The 22,147-nt window shown below is 34.5% G+C and overlaps 1 protein-coding gene and 1 long non-coding RNA gene across 3 annotated transcripts in view; one reads left to right on the top strand and one right to left on the bottom strand.

The window, feature by feature from the left end:
• LOC136847387 (uncharacterized) overlaps nucleotides 1-16,682 on the bottom strand; it is a 482,601-nt gene extending 465,919 nt beyond the window's left edge. Inside the window, exons 1-2 of the long non-coding RNA XR_010855717.1 lie at nucleotides 16,226-16,682; nucleotides 8,014-8,139 (exon numbers count right to left, since the gene is read on the bottom strand). This is a non-coding gene — a long non-coding RNA (uncharacterized lncRNA). The remainder of the gene's footprint in view (nucleotides 1-8,013; nucleotides 8,140-16,225) is intronic.
• LOC136847386 (uncharacterized) overlaps nucleotides 1-17,687 on the top strand; it is a 508,750-nt gene extending 491,063 nt beyond the window's left edge. The window contains exons 4-7 of one of the 2 annotated variants that reach the window (XM_067119021.1): nucleotides 4,276-4,411; nucleotides 13,462-13,597; nucleotides 16,714-16,862; nucleotides 17,024-17,687. In XM_067119021.1, the coding sequence (XP_066975122.1) occupies nucleotides 4,276-4,411; nucleotides 13,462-13,597; nucleotides 16,714-16,862; nucleotides 17,024-17,055 (453 nt within the window). In that variant the 3' untranslated portion in view covers nucleotides 17,056-17,687. The remainder of the gene's footprint in view (nucleotides 1-4,275; nucleotides 4,412-13,461; nucleotides 13,598-16,713; nucleotides 16,863-17,023) is intronic. The other variant, XM_067119022.1, reaches the window with a different exon arrangement.
• Nucleotides 17,688-22,147: the final 4,460 nt, after the last annotated feature.

Raw genomic sequence — 22,147 nt, 5'->3', positions numbered from 1 at the left:
AGACGAAAGTGCATAGCATCTCATTGTTTCAATTTCCTTCGTGGCTGTAACTTTGTTCGTATATTCATCATGTTTTTACCTTTTCATGATTTGATCAAACATATACAACAATGTATATACAGTATATGTATATGTATGTATATATACACACATATATACATATATATATATATATATATATATATATATATATATATATATATATATATAATATATATATATATATATATATATATATATATATATATATATATATATAATGTTTTTGTCATGTCTTGTCACCAATTCACAAGTAACTTTTTTATGATCGCATATATTAACCCACATATACCAATTAACATCAAATCCACTTTAGCTTGGGAATAACTTACGCCCAAAGGTAATTGCATATTAACTGCATTTTCCCTTCCAGGATTCGAACCTCTTTGTCAAACCCTTTCGAGTTTATTACACAGGTGACAGGTGACTTATCCAGCGAGCTATCAAGAGAGACATAAGTTAATTTCGACTCTGTACATATTCCTGTCGAATACAGGTTCTTTACGGAATTGCATTCAACCCATCTCTGTCACGATAGCTAAGTGCTATGTTTGCAACATATGGCTACTTATGTATTCCGCCTCTAAGTACTTGTAATTCAAGTTGTAACCTGAGTTACTTGTACTTGTAACTCAACTTGTAACCCAAGTTCAGGCTCAATTGGCGCATTTCCATCTGTTCGCGGAAACTGCAAGAAGTGATGGCAAATTACTGTATGGACACATTTACATGGGAAAATAATGAATAGAGTTTAATAAATTATAAAGGAATTTAGGCCAAAGGCCAAGCGCTGGGACCTATGAGGTCATTCAGGGCTGAAACGTACATTGACGTTAAAAAGGCTTGAAAGGTGTAACCGTAGGACAACCTCGCAGTTGCACTATGAATCAACTGTTAGGAGAGGGTGGAAAGTAAGATGGAAGAAGAGAATATAAAACGAGGTGCAGTAAAAGGAATGAAAGGGGTTGCAGCTAGGGGCCGAAGGGACGATAAATAATGAAGTCGCTAGAATTAGCATCAAAAAATTATTAAATGAACACTGTGAACATAAATGTTATTAAAGTCTGATTAATTTATCACTACTTTTACCTAAAAATCCCGAACTCTGTCCTTTCGAGCATATCCAAAACTGAATTAGAAATTCGACATCTTTTCTGTATTCCCATATATTACAGTTTTCTTTGTTTAACAGGAAGTTATTTATCGTTTAAAACTTTAAACTTTCAAAGGTGTTCTTTCAACGCCTTACACATTCTCTCCGTCCCTTTTTTTCCTTGTATTTGCGATGGACCTATAACCGGATTTTTTCCATCTCAGCTTCCTTCCCATTTCAACAAACTAAATAACAAAATGATAATTTCTTTGTAAACATTTACAAGGGCTCGTTCCGAAAAGTTCTCTCGAACTTGCAGACGGAGAAAGCAATGTCAAAAAGGGAAAGTACGACAGCTACTTTCACTCGATCTCTCATCCCAGTATTTTTCCTTTTTTTTTTTTTTGGAAAAACATGGAAATCAGATTAGCTAAAAAAAAAAAACTGCTGATTAATTAAGGTCTTTGAAATGAAGAATTCGAAAAAATTTCAAAAGCAGTGACCAGGTGCCTAAGCGCCACTTCTCTGGAACAGTTTAGTAATAAGAACATCAAAGGAATCCATCATTAAAGCTTATATATAAAAAAAGGAATTTTAAAATTCACGTTCTGATATCATCAACTACCAACGACTTCCCCCTCTCCACCAACCAAACTCTTAGTGTACTGATAAGAACGTCAAAGAAATGAATCTTAAAAGTAAAAAAATATTAATCAGCCGGACCAAAAGAATGTTTTGAAAATTTCGACTCTGCTGACACAGTCCGCCAACTCCCTTCCCAACGCCGCAACCGTCCCCCTCCACCCACCTCCACTACCCTAATAACTAATAACAAGTTAACGACCATCTCCAATGTCCTACTCGTTTCAGGGGTAAAATTACAACAAAAATGACAAAGCTACTCAGGTGTCCCACTGAGCATCTCCAAAAAGGAGAATTTTAAAAATACAATTCTCTAGAACACAAGAAGAGCCACTAAGAGGCGCCATTAAAACTAAGGATTTGCAGAACTGTGGAAGGATACTTCTCTCAAAAATTTCCAAGAAAAAAAAAAAAAGGAAAACATGATGTAAAAAGCATTTTGAAGAAACAAAAAAATCCACTTCTGGATCCAGTTAGCTAGTTGGGTGTATTGTACCAAAATTTGCCTTTAACCAAAGGCGGCCTGTAAGAGAGGTCAAGTGTTCACGGTTCTGCGAGAATTAGTGTGGACCAACCAACTGGGACGTTCCCAATCCACCTCGAAATATGTCAGTAACTTACTGAATATACCTAGCGGATGGTGAGACACACACACATACACTGCCAAACAAACACACAAATATACAAGAGTGGGTATTTAACATCCGTGCAACTTCACCCCTCTTGACGGAAGTGAAAATATTGATGTCTGCTTATTTACAGGCCCCACTGGAACTCTTCCAGCAAGTCACCATCGACAAGAAACACCCTAATTCCCTACCTGCATGATGTATACACCTCGTTCCCATCGGTCTTCACTTTTTATAGTCCTGCCCAAGTTTAATGAGAAATGGAGGGATGCCTCTAATGAGAAATGGAGGGATGCCTCCAAATATTTTTTTTTTTTTTACTTTAACTCCAAACGACCAGGGAAACGGTTCACTCAATATGTCCGGATCAAGGTGGATGAAAAATCCTTGATATTTAAAAATCTACAAGAAAATATGCGATGCCAAAGGCAGCGGTCTGGATGGATGTAAACATTCCGAGCAAGGGTGATGCTTAACTACCCTCATATCAGATGTAAAAAAAAAAAAAGAAAAAAGGCAGAGCTTACAGATCAAAGACCTCGATGGTACGACCTGATCGGAATTCCGATTCGTAGCTTAACTATAAAAACAGACCATTCAATAAAATAAAAATCAAAGGAAATGGGGAATAATTTTACAAGATATGGTTGTGACACATCAATATTCCCCACTGCATCAATTTAATTATTCAGCTTTACAACAGAAAGAACTAGGACAACGCACAGCTGTGTCAATGAATCCCATTTACAGAACAAGTCAGAAATCTCCATCAGACTTCTTATTTCCTTAGCATTTTATCACACTTTCAAGCCGCCTTTGGATAAGGTCCAGCCCTGGTATAAGGCCAGTTTCAACAACACCAAAAAGCAAAAAGCGAACGCTATACCATCACCCGGAATGTTTGCTATCTTCCCACAACACTGATATAATCAACAAGAAGCAATATTATAACACCAGTTCTAATCCACAACACTGGCAATTAGTGAGAAGCGTTGTTACAATATCAGTTCTAAGAGCAGCATATCGTTCTAAGAACAGCATATCCTTCACGCTCATCTCACGGGTGAAGGTTCAAGATATCGCCGAGAGAAGGTCCACTCGAAACAAGACAACATACTCCCAACAGTAGAAGCAAGTCGCATCTTGCATGGTGTTTCAGGCGAGCCCTTGAACACGTATTGCACTAAAGGGTGTCGAGACATGTCCCACGGCAGAAAACATGATCAAATGGGGAGTTTATTCCTGAGGGAAACTATTAAAATTCTGCTTATATATGCTAAAGCTTTTTCTTACTCTAAAAATCTGTCTTTAAAATAACGTCAATTTGTGCTAGACACTTAGTGAACGGTAGTTGATGAAAACGTGATTTTATTTCAAGAACAGTAGTTCTGCCTTTCTCATCCATATCAACCTATGTTCTTGCTAGACAAGTCTAATGAATTTAATACGAATAACGAAAATTTATAAATCGAAACGAATAGTGAATCTCTCTCTCTCTCTCTCTCTCTCTCTCTCTCTCTCTCTCTCTCTCTCTCTCTCTCTCTCTCTCTGTCAGTAAATTTTTCTTGTTGTGATTTCGCACGTGACAATTCTAATGAATTGATTTTGTTGTGAAAGATTTGTTTCACTAAACTCACATTTTTTGGGGGGAGGGGTGGTTCCCACTTTACAATTCTAACGAGCCTCTTTATAAATACAGACAACTCTAATAAAGATCAAATCTTGAAAATTACCTTCTCAAAGTTTCTCGCGGTGGGATTTCCCAAGCAATTATTATGCTAATGAACTTACTTCGAGTGAAGAAAATTAATTTCTAATTCAAATAGTGAAACTCCCTCAACGTCTCTCCCTCCTCTCCTCTCTCCTCGGCAGGTGGAGTACGGCCTGACGGACGACCTGGTGGCGGAGTTTAAGGAAGCCTTCATGCTCTTCGACAAGGATGAGGACGGCATGATTACCACCGCCGAGCTAGGAGTGGTCCTCAGGTCGCTGGGACAAAGACCGTCAGGTAAATGCAACTTTTTTTCTTTTTAACTCAGGAATGAAATTTTTTTTTTAGCTTTGGTGCTTTTTCTTTTACCTAACCCATGTTAGGGGAACAGCATATCATGTGAGAGAGAGAGAGAGAGAGAGAGAGAGAGAGAGAGAGAGAGAGAGAGAGAGAGAGAGAGAAATAATAGTGTACATATATGTTTACTATGAGAGACAGAGAGAGACACACAGAGAGAGAAATAATAGTGCACATATATGTTTACTATGAGAGAGAGAGAGAGAGAGAGAGAGAGAGAGAGAGAGAGAGAGAGAGAGAGAAATAAGTGTGCATATATGTGTGCATGTTTACACATGTGCACCTATCTAACAACACTCCTCTAGTACGGATGGACTCCAGAAAAAACAAAGCAATATCCACTAAACCGATCAGCTATTAATTATAATTAGAATATCAATGCACTGTGTTCTAGGGAAGAAAAAACTTATCAGAGGGTTGTGGATCCCTTGGTGGGGATAAAAACCCTCTAACAGATACAAGACACTTTTTACCTCAGAAAACAATCGATCACTTTAACAAAGCAAAGGGAAACAAAACCATTCTAGCTTCTCCGTATGGTGTTAAAAACGCCAAATAACCAGTGGTATAGGTAGCAGCCCCATAACTTTTACTTTTGTTGCTCGAAATATGATCAATTATACCATCATTGTCTTCAATCACCGTGACTCATTTCAGCATCCAACGTCATAGTTCTCATCCCAGTGGGCATGGGTATTCCAACACTTTTGATGTCCACAGGTGCCCAGCTGATACCATCACGTACTTATATATATATATATATATATATATATATATATATATATATATATATATATATATATATATATATATACATATATATATATATATATAATATATAATATATATATATAGATACAGATAGATAGATATAGGTAGAGGTGTAGATATATATATATATATATATATATATATATATATATATATATATATATATATATATATATATATATATATATATATATATATATATATATATATATATATATATAGATATAGATATAGATATAGATATAGATATATATATATATATATATATATATATATATATATATATATATATATATATATGTGTATATATATTGTAAATACAGTATATAAAATAAGCATACAGGAAATCTGACAATCTGATTAATATATATATATAATATATATATATATATATATATATATATATATATGTGTGTGTGTGTGTGTGTGTGTGTGTGTGTGTGTGTGTGTGTGTGTACATGAGTATAAATAAATACACCAGGATTGTTAACGGATCACATTCGCAAAACCCAACTAAATATGGGGAGAGTAATGCTACAGCCATTTGTTAATGATGCATTAAAGGCACACAAATTAAAATCCATTCCCTTTACCAAAGGTCAACACGAGCAACCTTGCAACTTTAACAAAGAATTGGTGATCATGGCCAGAGTGAATAACAACTTCATGGAAATGAGAGTATTAATGGGCATCCTAACATGATAACAATAACAGCCAAAGAAGCTTTTTTTTATATAGTTTCATGTTTCCTCAACATTCAAATAGATGAAATGCGTAAGTCAAGGGACTGAACAAAACTGAGGCAATGAAATTCAAGGAATCTATTATGTTGGGATAAAATTCACTTTCACATAAACAACACAAAATTCACTTTCATATAACCAAGATAAAATTCACTTTTATATAAACAAGATAAAATTCACTTTCATACAAACAAGATAAATTTCACTTTCATATAAACAAGATAATTCACTTTCATATAAACAGGATAAAATTCACTTTCAAATAAACAAGATCAAATTCACTTTCACATAAACGATATAAAATTCACCTTTCATATAAACAAGATAAAATACACTTTCATATAAACAGGATAAAATTCACTTTCATATACACAAGATAAAATTCACTTTCATGTACACAAAATCAAATTCACTTTCACATAAACAAGATCAAATTCACTTTCATATAAACAAGATAAAATTCACTTTCATATAACAAGATAAAATTCACGTTCATATATAAAAAGATAAAATTAACTTTCATAAAAACAAGATAAAATGCACTTTTATACAAATTAGATAAAATTCACTTTCATATAAACAAGATAAAATACACTTTCATATAAACAAGATAAAATTCACTTTCATATAAACAAGATCAAATTCACTTTCATATAAACAAGATCAAATTCACTTTCATATAAACAAGATAAAATACACTTCCATATAAACAAGTTCAAATTCACTTTCATATAACAAGATCAAATTCACGTTCATATAAAAAAGATAAAATTCACTTTCATACAAAGATAAAATGCACTTTCATACAAATTAGATAAAATTCCCTTTCATACAAACATGATAAAATTCACTTTCATATTAACAAGATAAAATTCACGTTCATAAAAACAAACGAGTAATAAACAGAACAAAGAAAGCATAATGCAATTGGCATTAATAAAAACACTTATGTGACAAAGTTTTCCTGAAGGCTTAACGTTCAGACAAAAAGACATTTAAACAAGATTCTTAAGATTTCTGTGGATTACCTCCATGAAATTAGGCTAACTTTACGGATCATCTTCAGCCCAACTTTGGCTAACTTTACGTATCATCTTCAGCTTTAACGTAAGGACTTCACTAAGGATCACCTCTAATGCTTGCTTAGACTTTCAAAACAAAAGAATCTTTTCAATGTCTCACCTCCAAAACAAGCGTTCTCTAACGATCGCCAAAATACACACACTTGCTCCTACCTGAAGTCGAATAGACATTATCATGGCGCGTTTCCATTCACGAATGAGCGTTGGGAACTGAGATGTTCGCAACAAACAGCAATCACTCGTCGTCAGTCATGAAGCCCCATTTAGTAAAATTTTCGTAAAAATCAAGACCTCGACCTAAATGTTGAACTGAATATAGAATTTAGGCCAAAGGCCAAGCACTGGGACCAATGAGGGTCATTCAGCGCTGAAAGGGAAATTGACAGTAAAAGTTTGAAAGGTGTAACAGGAGGAAAACCTCGCAGTTGCACTATGAATCAATTGTTAGGAGAGGGTGCAAAGTAAGATGGAAGAAAGAGAATATGGAAATACTCGTAGATATATATGTTGGCGTAATCCTGGTAGCCAAAAGAACACAAGGGAACAAACCGACTCTTAAAACATAACCACCTTGTCAAAAAAAAAAAAAAAAAAACTGGCTAAAGCTGCCATATGACAAAACACTCAAGAACTATAAATACAACCTGATCTACCGATAATCGCCTGGAAAAACCCAAAATCATTCGGTGTCAAAGCAGTGCAATATATGAAAGGTTTTAAAGCCCGAGTGCAGCCGGTGTCACTTGAGCAAGCCTGACGGAACCCCTTAGCAAACTTGGGGACAAGTCGCCAATAACTGATTTATTTGCCCGTCTGAAATGACGTCGCAAATTAGCCCAATCTGGTAAAAGAAACTGTTATCCGAGATCTCGTTTTCCTACTTAGCACAACGTTTGCCGGAAAAAGCTACTCGTATGACACTGCCTTAAGGTTTAGATTCGCTTACCTGATGTTGTTTGTCTGCAAGTCACGGTTATGGAGCGTTTTTGTACAATTCAAGTTTTATTTCGTTATGACTCCACCAAGGTGACGCCAGATTACATAAGTAAATCAGTCTGTCAACCAACTTTACCTGGAAAGAAATAAAAACGTAAGAATCTTGATGACAATGAGATAAAAAAAAATTATATTCTAATCTTATAAAATCAAAACTAAAAAATTTTCAGCTCTTGTTCAAATACCTGATCCTCTACACTGACCGACATTAATGCAAAACTGCATATGTAATTATCATCATCCTTAATATCCTTTTCCAGAAAGTTAAGTGTCATAAACCAAAATAACTTTTAATTATATAAACAAAATAAACGACGAAGAATATACAAAGGCCATATTGACGATCAAGGCCTCAGGGTAATTAGCGCAAAACACTGGGGCTGACTCACTCTACTAAATTTCAAGTAACGTACTTTAGTATTAATTTTTTCATGATCTTTGCCTAGTAAGTGTCTCGAAAAGTATAAAACGTTATAAACAATGACAAGAGTTAAGTATACTCAAAAGGAAAAAATAATAATAATAATAATAATAATAATAATAATAATAATAATAATAATAATAATAATAATACAAAATAATAATAATAATAATAACACGAGTAATGTTCATAATGGATATGAACACAAAACTATGTGTGCAATAGAAATAATTTCCATCACATCGGGACCATACCTACAGCTCTCATAAAAATATCACATATTGTTATGATCAAACGGCACACCAGCAATCACTACTTCAAGACGCCCTAACTCCTAGGTATCCGTTGTACCTTTTAATATAAGTCTCAACAAAGTCATAAAGAAATCCTTTTAACATATGGAACATTTTTAACCTTATTCATAATTGTAAAGTGTCAGTAGGACGGCAATATTTATGCATTTTTCTAGTGCAGGCTGGAAGAAAATAAAACAGAAATAGCAGGGAAGAAGGACGGTGCTTAACAACAGTCATAAAAACTGCAGCACAGAGGAAAAGGACTTAAGAGATGAGGTGAGAGATTGATCACTGGTAGATCAGACTGCCGTAGATTCAATCCCACAGAAAAACGGATGCAAAAAACCATGCATTTGAAAATTAGAACAATACTTCAAGCAGAAACAACACAAACGTTGAATTTTAATAAAAAATGAAAAGTTTTCGGCATTGAAACAATGCAACCAGTTTATTAGAGGCAGATTTAGCAAAATGAGATATGCGATTTCTCGTAGACGAGGTAGAAGCAGCCTAGGCACTATAAATATTGACAGACAATACCTGAAGAATTTGTGAATAAAAGAAGACACCGAAATAAGCAGAAGCTGTGTCTTGGATTTGGCTAAGTAATGGATCCTAATTTAGATAAGCTCAAGACAAGTGAGTTAACAGATAACGGTACAACAGTTCAAGATTGAGTGGAAGCAGATGAGGGCTCGGATGCATGTGGTGGAAGAGGCAATAAGGGTTAAATCTCTGCAAAAGCAGGATAAGATCATAAATAAATAGGCTGAAAAGTGGGTGAAAGAACAGAACCCTTAGGGACCTCACCAGAGTTAAAGAAGGGGGCAAATGTTGAACATTCAACAGCAGTTATAAGGCAATTGGACAGAGATGGAAATAAGCTTACAGAGGGAGGGAGTGAAGCCATAAGCAAATATTCTGGTGAGCAGATGGAAATAAGCTTACAGAGGGAAGGAGTGAAGCCATAAGCAAATATTCTGGCTAGCAGATGGATATAAGCTTACAGAATGAAGGAGTGAAGCCATAAGCAAATATTCTGGCTAGCAGATGGAAATAAGCTTACAGAGGGAGGGAGTGAAGCCATAAGCAAATATTCTGGCTAGCAGATGGAAATAAGCTTACAGAGGGAGGGAGTGAAGCCATAAGCAAATATTTGGCTAGCAGATGGAAATAAGCTTACAGAGGGAAGGAGTGAAGCCATAAGCAAATATTCTGGCTAGCAGATGGAAATAAGATTACAGAATGAAGAAGTAAAGCCATAAACAAATATTCTGGCTAGCAGATGGAAATAAGCTTACAGAATGAAGGAGTGAAGCCATGAGCAAATATTCTGGCTAGCAGATGGAAATAAGCTTAAAGAATGAAGGAGTGAAGCCATAAGCAAATATTCTGGCTAGCAGATGGAAATAAGCTTAAAGAGGGAAGGAGTGAAGCCATAAGCAAATATTCTGGCTAGTAGATGGAAATAAGCTTAAAGACGGAAGGAGTGAAGCCATAAGCAAATATTCTGGCTAGCAGATGGAAATAAGCTTACAGAGGGAAGGAGTGAAGCCATAAGCAAATATTCTGGCTAGCAGATGGAAATACGCTTAAAGAGGGAAGGAGTGAAGCCATGAGCAAATATTCTGGCTAGCAGATGGAAATAAGCTTACAGAATGAAGGAGTGAAGCCATGAGCAAATATTCTGGCTAGCAGATGGAAATAAGCTTGCAGAGGGAAGGAGTGAAGCCATAAGCAATATTCTGGCCAGCAGATGGAAATAAGCTTAAAGAGGGAAGGGGTGAAGATATAAGCAAATATTCTGGCTAGCAGATGGAAATAAGCTTACAGAGGGAAGGAGTGAAGCCATAAGCAAATATTCTGGCTAGCAGATGGAAATAAGCTTACAGAGGGAAGGAGTGAAGCCATAAGCAAATATTCTGGCTAGCAGATGGAAATAAGCTTACAGAGGGAAGGAGTGAAGCCATGAGCAAATATTCTGGCTAGCAGATGGAAATAAGCTTACAGAGGGAAGGAGTGAAGCCATAAGTTAAGTATACAGCTCTCCTAGGGCTGGCCCGAAGGATTAGACTTATTTTACGTGGCTAAGAACCAATTGGTTACTTAGCAACGGGACCTACAGCTTATTGTGAAGCCATAGCAAATATTCTGGCTAGCAGATGGAAATAAGCTTACAGAGGGAGGGAGTGAAGCCATAAGCAAATATTCTGGCTAGCAGATGGAAATAAGCTTACAGAATGAAGGAGTGAAGCCATAAGCAAATATTCTGGCTAGAAGATGGAAATAAGCTTACAGAGGGAAGGAGTGAAGCTATAAGCAAATATTCTGGCTAGCAGATGGAAATAAGCTTACAGAGGGAAGGAGTGAAGCCATAAGCAAATACTCTGGCTAACAGAGCCTTGTGTGAGACCTTCATCACTTGCCTTGGAGATGTCAAAGCAACGACAAACGGCCAAACTTCATTGAGGCGGGAAAGGCCACCAGTACTGCCTTGTGGAAGCAATATTTATGAGCCAAAGGGCTAGAATTATATTCGAAGTTTTCCATTAAAGCAATAGGAAGGCAGTTGGAAAGATTGAAGCTGTTACCTTTCCTAAGGACTGAATGTACCTGAGTATGTTACCAAGAGTCAAGATAAGTGCAGAATTTAGCAATGAGGCAAAAAAAGACGGCAATGTACAGGAGCCAGTTTGCCTACAAACTCCTTGAAGAATCAACCATGAACACGATCTCCTAATGCTTTGCAATCTTTAAAGGTACACGAAACTCAAAGACCCAGCAAGCAGAGTATATTACGGAGGATAGCACTACAGGATGGCCAGTCACACGTATTTTGCATGCACGCTTTCTTCTCCAGGACATTTAAGTCCTTTCAGTCGAATAAATCGCCATCAAAACTGCTTATTTTAGGATGACCTCTGTAAGAATCCATTCTGTCTCACGCAAACGGCCATACATGCCCAAGGTATTAATTGCATCTCTGATTAATTTTTTTTTATTAATGCAAGCGTTCTTACAATATTTTTCTATCACTTTCTTACAGGCTGCTTTAGGAACAAAAACCCGAGCCAGCACAAACTGGATCTAAAACAAAAAAAAATCTCTTCAGCCCTTCTTTCCTTATGGATATTCCCCAGACAATTTTCTTCCTTATTTTACTTTCTGTTTACTGCATACGTAGTTCACACTTGAACATTCATGGAAAAATTTTATCATGCACCTCAACTCCTATCTCTACACACAATCCTTTCCCGCAACATGAGCAAAGCTCATGATGCATTACTATTTAATTCACATTTAACATTATCGATGAGCCGAACATGTATCGGTATACATATCTACACAAGCGTGCATATAACACTGACGTCAAGAATTTGCCCAAAGCTTTCCTTTGTTCTTTCAGAAAACAAGAGTACTTGTTGATGAAATGAAACTGCTCTTGTCAGTGCTTAGAATGCTAACAAAAAAACTAAACTTTGGTTGTAGTTCACGAACCAGTACACGGAATCAACTTAATATGAAAATTCCGGGAAACAATGGCTTGGAAAACATACCTGGTGCTCATATTTCGCGCAAAAGTGTTGAATGTTCATTCTAATTTCATTTCACTCACTCACCCTCCCTGGCTGTTCTATCGCCATTAAAATTACATTAACAAACTTCACCTCAGCTCTCCGAACGAATTTCGTACGACGCATAGCAAACATCCCAAAAAGGATGACCTTCCACTAAACGACCTTGTCTGCACGCAATTAGATCCAATCGCATCACCTAATTCCACGGGTATCTCTTATCTACATAGTCCATCTCACTAACGAAGGTTGCAAACCACTTCATTACAAGGGGAGGTCACGTGTCGACATTCTACCTCCTTCCCTCTCCTCTCGTAAACACGCATTACTGGAACGCCAACAACACAGCTTGAAATCAGCAAGGAGAATGGGGGAATTTGGAAAAGAAGAAAAAAAGCCATTGTTAGACTGAAAAAAAGACATGCTTTTCAAAGTTAAAAGCCAGGAAGCTTTTTACACTCATTGTTGCCGGGCATTTTTTTCTTTTTTCCCCATTTCTGGCACCGGGCAGGGACTGGGCATGGGGCAGGAGAGGGCCAGTAATCTCGGCGTAACCCATCCTGAATACGTAAATCCTTTTTTCTTGGTATAACACATACATGCACGAATGTTATTGTTTCCTTGGCGTGCTAAGAGCTGAACTCATTGTTTTCCATGCTTGTTTACTTAAGGCTCATGTGTACGAAGTTTTCAACATATGAGCATTTTTGTGCTTCCTCGTGTGGACAAACAGCATGCATTCACATCGGACAAAAGATTCAAATGGATCTTGAGAGAAAGAGAGAAAACATTCACATATTGCAGCTGACATCACGGGCAGATTAATAAACAACAGGTCAAAGGTTCAAAGCATGCGAGATTACTGTACATTACTGATATTACTGACCTTCATGCACACAAAACATCTGCAACAATAGGCATTTTTTTCGAAATCACAATATCCATTTCGTCACTGGGCGCACAAACAAACAAAAATCAACTAAAATACTAATTTTTTTAATAAATACATAAAAGACCAGACAGTAAAAAGGACAAAGTTGTCATCCAAATTTAAAAAACGCAATTAACGAGTACGATAGGATTGATTTTCCCTTCTCTCATTGCAGAAAAAGAAATCAAGAAATTGGTGGCACGGGTCGAGACGACAACAGACGGTGTGATCGAGTTTAATGAATTCCTCCAGATGATGAGCAAGAAGATGAAAGACACGAGTAATCAAGATGAGTTGAAAGAAGCTTTCATGTGAGTTATTAATTGGTGATTGGTGGTGCTCGGGATTTTACCTTTATTATATTGGTTGGCGACTGATGATACCTTTGATTTTATCTTCAATCATATGGTTGAAGATATTTGGTGTTTAAATGCAATAGGCTCTGCTGATTTGTGATTGGTGTTAACTTAAGATTTTACAGGGACTTTACCCTTACACTGACCGCAGATTGATGATGATGGCCATTTTACAATTAACACATAACTGTAGTAACTTGTGATACAACATCTATGTATTTTATTAGTTTGTAATAAACAACTGCTCATTCAGAAAACATGGTTACGGATTCTATATACAAATAAAAATTACACGGAAATATATAAAAAAACTTCCAACACAGTATCATTGACCAAAATAAAAAAAATGCTAAGGTTTTCTTATACTGAAAGTTACGAGACCAGAGACTCAAGTGACTGGCTGCAATGCACAAGGAAATGAAATTCAGTCCACCTGCAAATCATAAATGATCTCTCGTGATATCCTTAAATGGATTTTTACCTTTATTATTAAGCAACACTCTGAAAATTCGATTTAAGCACTGCATGGATGACTGAGCATAGAAACAGTGCAATAATTAAAAATTACAATATGCCTTTCATGAATACACTATAGAGTAGTCATACACCTATAATCATCACAGTTCTGAGTAATTCCTGAATGATGATATTTTTTAACTTTTGCAGTGATTATGTATCTTACAGACGAGAAAATCTTAAAATAAAAAATGTAATAAAACTATTCAGTACGAACCAAATTACATCTGTTCTTATGCTTCCTCTATCAAGGTTGGGCCATATTGGGAACTTTAACTTTTAGATCAGGTTACAAAAAGGGAACATAAGGATGAAACCCTCACAAAAGTGAGGGGGAGGGGTGCAAAAGGACACTAGCACTTCCTCACCTGACCTCTCGTGCGATAGCCACTCTACTTGTAGTCTAATGAGTCTCAGGTCTGTGGTAATGATAGTCATGAACGAAAAAAAGCAAGCATTACCTACCAAGTAACTTAACCTATCTGGAGTAGTCCAACCTAACAATGTATAAACTAAATTAACCTATTCAACTGCTTTACAAATTAGTGGAAAGGTCAAATTACTGTATAATATTTTGGTAAATATTGGCAACTCCATTGGAATTCTCCTTTCCTAAAACTCATTTCCTGTGCAAAACAATTTTATTCATTTCAATTTCTAGTTATAAAAATAAATATTTCTTTAAAAATAAAATTTGTTCCTTACTATTTAAAAAAAAAAGGAGCATATTCCAATGATGTCAAGCTTTTTGATGAAGAAAACCAAGCTTAACATCTAGCTAAACTGAGCAAAGATGAAAAAAGATAGGCAAGACAAGTACAACAAGCACAAGAGCTAAACCTACATACTGTACCTGGTAATGCCTTTAAAAACTTACTGAAAATAATAATGCCATTAATTGGATGATAATCTAAACTTCGATTTTAATGAGCCTTTAATCTTCCCCAAGTAATATTAATTTTCTTCCATAATATTTAACTAACTGCTAGAGTAACTGTCAATTAAGCAAAATATCTCAAGGCCAATAATAAACTAAGTCACCAAAGTTATCATTCCTTTCAATTTTGATGAGATGATCAACTCTGACACTCCTGTAGGAATTTTCCAAATAACATGCCCACTACCCTATTCCTAACCCAGCTCAAGCCTAGCCACCAATGCCCTCTTACTGGTATGCTAAGTTAAGACACACACTTTCAAGAGCAGCTTCTTGTGGATCATTCATATCTTGTGCAAATTTGGGCAGATCACCAAGCATAACCAAAATTCCATGAAAAGATGAAGCATGACCAAACTGCCATGAAATGATGAATAAAACCATGTAAGACATGTGAAAGTTGGGACAACCCAGCTTTTCCCACACAAGTTAGATAACACATTAGCGCAGATTTAGTTGTAAGCTAATAAATAGACTTTGGCTTGGTCAATTCTAGTAATCACAGTTACCATAAATTAAGCCCGTTCGTTACATACAAGACCTCATATATTTTCTCTCCCATTTTTTTTTTCAGGTAAAATACATTATCTTATTCCAGTGTTCTTTAGCATGACAAAAATAACAATTTAAACATAATTAACAATACAACAACGCATTTTTTTTAAATGCTAAAATAAAAGGAGTGCAGACAGCCCAATATCACCTGAAATAACCACACTCACGGATAAAACCTACTTGTGCCTCGACACTAAAAGTAGCCTTGTTAGGCCTAGGTCTTAATAATCCCATTTTAACGTACATTTTGTTAACTTACAAACCAGTGAGATTAATATAATAGGCGATGAATTGCAAACACTTCTAAGGGAAAGTCATATGAACTGGAAACAGGTCTAACCTACAAGTGTGTAGGGACGAAATGGCCTACCAACTGGTAGTATGATCTTATTTTACGCAGCCAAGTTACCGATAAATTTCAAGTCTACCTTACTTGGAGAGTACTTCTTACTTTTTAATATGTTTTAATCTGATTTTCATTTGAGCAAATTACCTCAGTTGCAATTATCTTTTCACAATAAGGCAGGCTGCGTAACAAATTAGGCTAGCCATAACATAAACAACAAAATACTAACTTCTTGGTAGACTATGAATTCCGAAGAGTGAAATTCTTCAGTTCTACTAGGCATTTTCACAACCAATGTATATTTACTCAACATAAAATGTCTGTTACGTTGATCTTATAAGCAAAACCAGTCACTGCACAAAACTAGAAAAGACTCGGGTTTTACAACGAAAAATTCTCTGGTCAAAGGTTACTGAACGAACATTGCAGGGATAATCGAGGGAAAGTGTAACATAAACAGTAAACAAAAACTTCTTCTTTTAAAATATTGTTGGAACTGGAATTGGAATGTATAATTTAGGTCAATGGCCGAGCGATGGAACCTTTGAGGTCATTCAGCGCTGAAAGGGAAATTGAGAGTAAAGAATGTTTTAAAGGTGTAACAGGAAAACCTGGCAGTATGAAACAATTGTTAGGGGAGGGGGGAAAGTAAGATGGAAGAAAAATAAAATGAACGGAGTACAGTATAAGGATTTCAAATACTGTTGATCTTTCCAGGGTCTTCGATAAAAACAAATCGGGATATTTATCCTCAACGGAGTTAAGACATGTTATGACCAGTTTAGGAGAAAAGATGTCTGAACAGGAAGTGGAGGACATGATCAAGGATGCCTCACCCAATGGCGATGGAAGAGTTAACTACGAAGGTAAGAAAGGTCGATACAAAGGAAGACGAACGTATTTTTCTATTTTGTTAATTCATTCTCAATCATTTACTAACATGCAAAAGTATACACAACGACTGTTTCCTTTTATGCACAGAATACCTCTTGAAGTTTGACTGATTCGAATTTCTCTTCTCTTGCAGAATTCGTCAACATCATCACTAGAAAACGCTAACGGTCCTTGTAGATTTCAAAGTGTGGCCTAGACTCACGTCCCCTACGAAAAAGGAAAAAGTCAGCGAATAAGTGTTTCTTTCAGCCTCAGTGAAATACTATACCACCATTTACAGCTGAAAAATACCTCTAATCAACTCACTCCCTCTCTCTCTTCGCACCACATCGAAATCAGTTTAAATCAGATAACCTTACCCTGCTACCTGCTCCTCATGGCCTTTCCATTATGCTGGAATTTTGCAGAAAATATTGGTATGATATTACTCGGCTTGCTTACCCCCAGCAAGTTGATATTACTCGACTTGCTTACCCCCAGCAAGTTGTTGAAATCTTGAAATCCACCACTCAGGAAATGGGGTCGGTGTTTTTAACTTTTTGAAAGTTTAAATAAAATGAAACGATCTAGTGATGTACTTGCAACTAAAATGAAGATATCTTTGAGATTAATGTAAAGGTTACAGATGGTCAAAACACATTTATACATAATATATCTCAAAGGCTAGTTAGATTTACTCAAGTAGATAATGTTCTGTAATATTATCCTTTCATCTTGGAAAAAAAAATTAGAAAGTGCAGCATATTTTAGAGTATAAAATTTCGATAGATGACTCTGATATGAACAGCATATTCACATGACTGATATATATATATATATATATATATATATATATATATATATATATATATATATATATATATATGTATGTGTGTGTGTGTGTGTGTGTGTGTGTGTGTGTGTATATATATGTATATATGTATATATATACATACATAAATGTAGCGAGCATATCTGTGCATATCTATTGTGTGTGTGTGTGTCTGCGTGTGTGAATATATGTGCAAATACAGGAGAGGAGTAGACAGATAATAAAACTATACATTGCAAAATTAGATTTAGTAATTAAATTTCTTTATGAAAAATAGTTCCGCTGCCCTTTAAAGAAGGAACACAGCAATATGTGTTACAAGGGAGCAATGGAAACACCGACCTTGCCTTTGTGAAAGATGCTGCAGTATGCATGTATAATGTATATGATATATACAGTATATACATTATATAAATATATATATATATATATATATATATATATATATATATATATATATATATATATATATATATATATATATATATATAGTGTGTGATGTGTGTGTATTTTCTTTCTAATGTTGCAGAAGCCACCTTCATCAATATTTAAAGCACTTTTACCTAATATATTAACTGCCGTGAACTACTAAAATTAACTAAAGTGTGGATTCAGTACTTCGACACGCTAAAGTTAGTTAGGAATCTTGTATAAAACATGTACAATTATGTCTTTTAATTCTCTTCATTTACAAACCACAAGAACTCAGGAGTACACATTCTTAGGGTTCAGACTAAAAAAAAAATCTATAATACCTGTCATTATGAGCTACCAGATTTCCTCAAGACTTTGGGAAAAGTGGCATCAAGCAACCAGATACAAGGACCACTAACATACACGTTTGTTGGAATTTTGAAATAAGCCTTCGATGCATTAGCTTCCTTTGAAACCAATATCTTTCATGAATGCCTTGTATGCAATTCCACCACTAAAAGTTTTATTACAAGCACAAGCATATACTATACTATACAATGTATATATATATATATATATATATATATATATATATATATATATATATATATATATATATATATATTTATATTACATATATATATATATATATATATATATATATATATATATATATATATATGTATTATATATGTATATATATATATATATATATATATATATATATATATATATATATATGTAATATAAATATATACACATATATATATATATATATATATATATATATATATATATATATATATATATATATATATATATATATATATATATATATATTTATATACATATATTATATATGTATATATATATATATATATATATATATATATATATATATATATATATATATATATAATACATATATACTGTATATATAATATATGTAATATAAATATATATATATATATATTATATATATATATATATATACTATATATATATATATATATATATACTGTATATATTACATTATATATATATATAAAACTTAGTAGTACCAGTTTTTACATATGATATACTGAAATTATCATTAAGAACTTACCTATTTATTGGATAGTATGTATATTGCCAGGTACAGCTGTTTTAGCTACCCAATTAAGATCACTGTATTTTCATTAGCAAAAATTTGTGCCATTCATATCATAGTCTGAAAGTGAAAGTTAAGTCACATTAGTACAAAATAAAATTGTGGTTTTATTTATTTCATTTTAAAACTTTTACAGAGCTGCAGAGAAGAAATTTGTTATGAAAATCATGTCATGTTTACAGAAAAAGTCATTTTGAAGCCTCGGAAAGAAGAATTTTGATAAGTGTCTTGTATTTGTCCATTCATGGCAGGATAGTTGTTCTTGCATTTCACATCAAATTGCAGCATTCATGTCACTGATAACCTTCCTATAAGTCTCACATTGTCTGTGAAGATAGACGACACTTACAAGCTTACAAGGACAGCATTTTCAAGGCTATTTTGGGTTATACTAACTGCGAATAAATCTATCAGCCATTTTTATTCCAGGTATTCTTCCTACCTTACCAGGATAATGAACCTGGCAGAAGTCACTCTATCTTTATCCATAAATAGCAAGCTGCCTACATCGTAGATGAAGTGGTTATGAAGTGGGCTTGGAACCTTTGCAAAGATCTTATAGTAAGGTATAATACCTAGAGCAAAGTAGTTAAAGCAATTAATACTGTTTCAAAGGACTGAAAGGGATAACTCTGTACATTAAAGTTTACGAATGAAAAGAATAAGGCCTAATTCCACTTACTCCAACTGATTAGAAATACATCCAAGGAGTCAACTATAAATCCTTTATTAGACACTGGGACACTCAAGTTCAAAATAAAGAACACCAACTGATAAAAGTATTCCTTGCCTGGTATGCCCTTAACAGAGCAAATGCCAGCACAGAGTTCATGTCAGAGAGAAAATTGATTTTTTTTTCTTATATAAATGGAATTTATTCACTTCCTGAGGAGCTGTGAAATCCTATTTCATATATTACAATGCTGTCATTTTAATTAAAAAACAAAATACATGTTACTATTACAGGTAAATACACTAATGCTTGACATTTATCCTGTCCCCTTTTTATGAGTCTTAAATATTTGTTCCAAGGCAAATATAGACTCTTCCTTGTTGACATACTCTCTCTCTCTGCCTGTATGATAATCCAGCACCTTCAATCCGAATGTATGATTATAAGAGGGCAAAAACAACTCATGAATTATGACTAATTGGTGATGCACCCTTTCTTAAGGATTTCCTTTTTGAGTTTGTGAGCAACATCAGTATTTCAACCATTACTGAATTGCATGGTAGCAATCAATTTCAGCACTTCAGCACAATCTAAGAAGACAGAAAAAGAACATCATACAAATGCCAGGTATGTGATAAATTTCATGCTTATGGACCTACTATGAATGAGAGCAGCATGGAAACAGAGATCTTCATAGATGTGAAAAGTACTGATACAGAACTCATTTCAGAGAAACAATCCTAAAACATACAGTATAGAAAAATAAATTCCATAAGCCTCAAGATATTTCACTATAACTTTGCATTTCCATCTATAGCAAGATACTGCTGCATTTCACGGGAATGTTCCCTGATGTTGCAAACAAGTCTTCATAGTGCATTTCAAAGAAGAAAGTACCCCAACATTTTAAGCTATAGTTTTTCTTTGCGATCTACTATTAAGTAAAATACATGATCCAACAGTTTGTTTTAGGGTATGCTAAAATTACACAATATTCTGAGTGGTATAAAGAAGGAAAAGGACAAGTTTTACATACTGGTCGAAGGCAAACTTTAGTTATCCACTAATAAGAGATCAAGGAGAAATAAAGTATAATTCAGCAAGTCAGAGCCATAGTTAGGGATTTTGGATATGAAAAAACAATTACTCTTTGAAAGATTCATCTCTATGAAGGGTAAAGGTTTCTAAATAACAGACAGTAACAAACTGGTGATGCCTATGAATTTTGAGTAAAAACAGGATTAGGATCTCTAAAAGAAGCAGGAAGGAGAAATTTTGCAAAATAGTAACCTCAGGTCACAAATAAACAGTCCTGAAATAAGACTGGTTTAAACAGAATGGTAAGTGCAGTATGCACTATTTTGAAGATAAATGAGGCTGCTGCTTTTATTTTAACTAACGAAAATAAAAATTGTACTCAAATGTTCTGCTTACTTTTCAATTTGAGCATTTTCTACTTACATTTCTCCAAACTGCTATAACATACCAATTTCATGAATGAGCAAAGGCAAGCAGATGCTTTCAAATATTCTCAAAATATATTTATCTAAACGTAGAAAATAAGAGCTAATTAATATTTATTCTCTGCAAATTACCAGACAATACTTCTTTTTTCCTTCCTTTTCCTGTTTGAGTCCTCTAAAATAAAATTTTTAAAGAATTTGAAATCCAAACATTGACGAAATGTAAGGCTGCATATGTAAATAGGATTTTATACTTTTGTAAAATTAACTGCATATCTGAAAGTGGTAGATTAACAGTCTGCCAACCAGATAATGTGGACTTGAATCCATTGTGATTTGTTACTCTGTCCACAGAATACCACAACCTACATCTCTATGATTGAATGCCTTATGAATTTCTCCAACAGATTCTGAACTACTTTAGCATTTTCAGATATGTCTGTCACCCTTTTGTTCATTATAATTAAGGAATAGATTTTCTAAGTGGAGTGAAAAGAACAGCTACTTTTTTCTGAAGGAATGTTATTCTTTTTTACTTCCTTCATAATTCTTTTAAGAAATTTTCTCTCAATTCAGCTTACAATTTTTTGGTAACAACCTATACTAACAAAAGTTTATTTGCTACCCTAAAAAAATTCTATTGTAGTTTCCCATACTCTCAGCACTAAGGTGAAGTGATATGTGTGACTTAAGACACAGACATCCCCTCACAACTGTCTCTGTTCATTTCCTCCACCAGCTAAAGA

Source organism: Macrobrachium rosenbergii, chromosome 16 (assembly GCF_040412425.1).
Source record: "Macrobrachium rosenbergii isolate ZJJX-2024 chromosome 16, ASM4041242v1, whole genome shotgun sequence".
NCBI lineage: Eukaryota > Metazoa > Arthropoda > Malacostraca > Decapoda > Palaemonidae > Macrobrachium > Macrobrachium rosenbergii.
The sequence above is the reverse complement of the archived record's forward strand: the minus strand, read 5'-3'. Positions and strand labels throughout refer to the sequence as shown.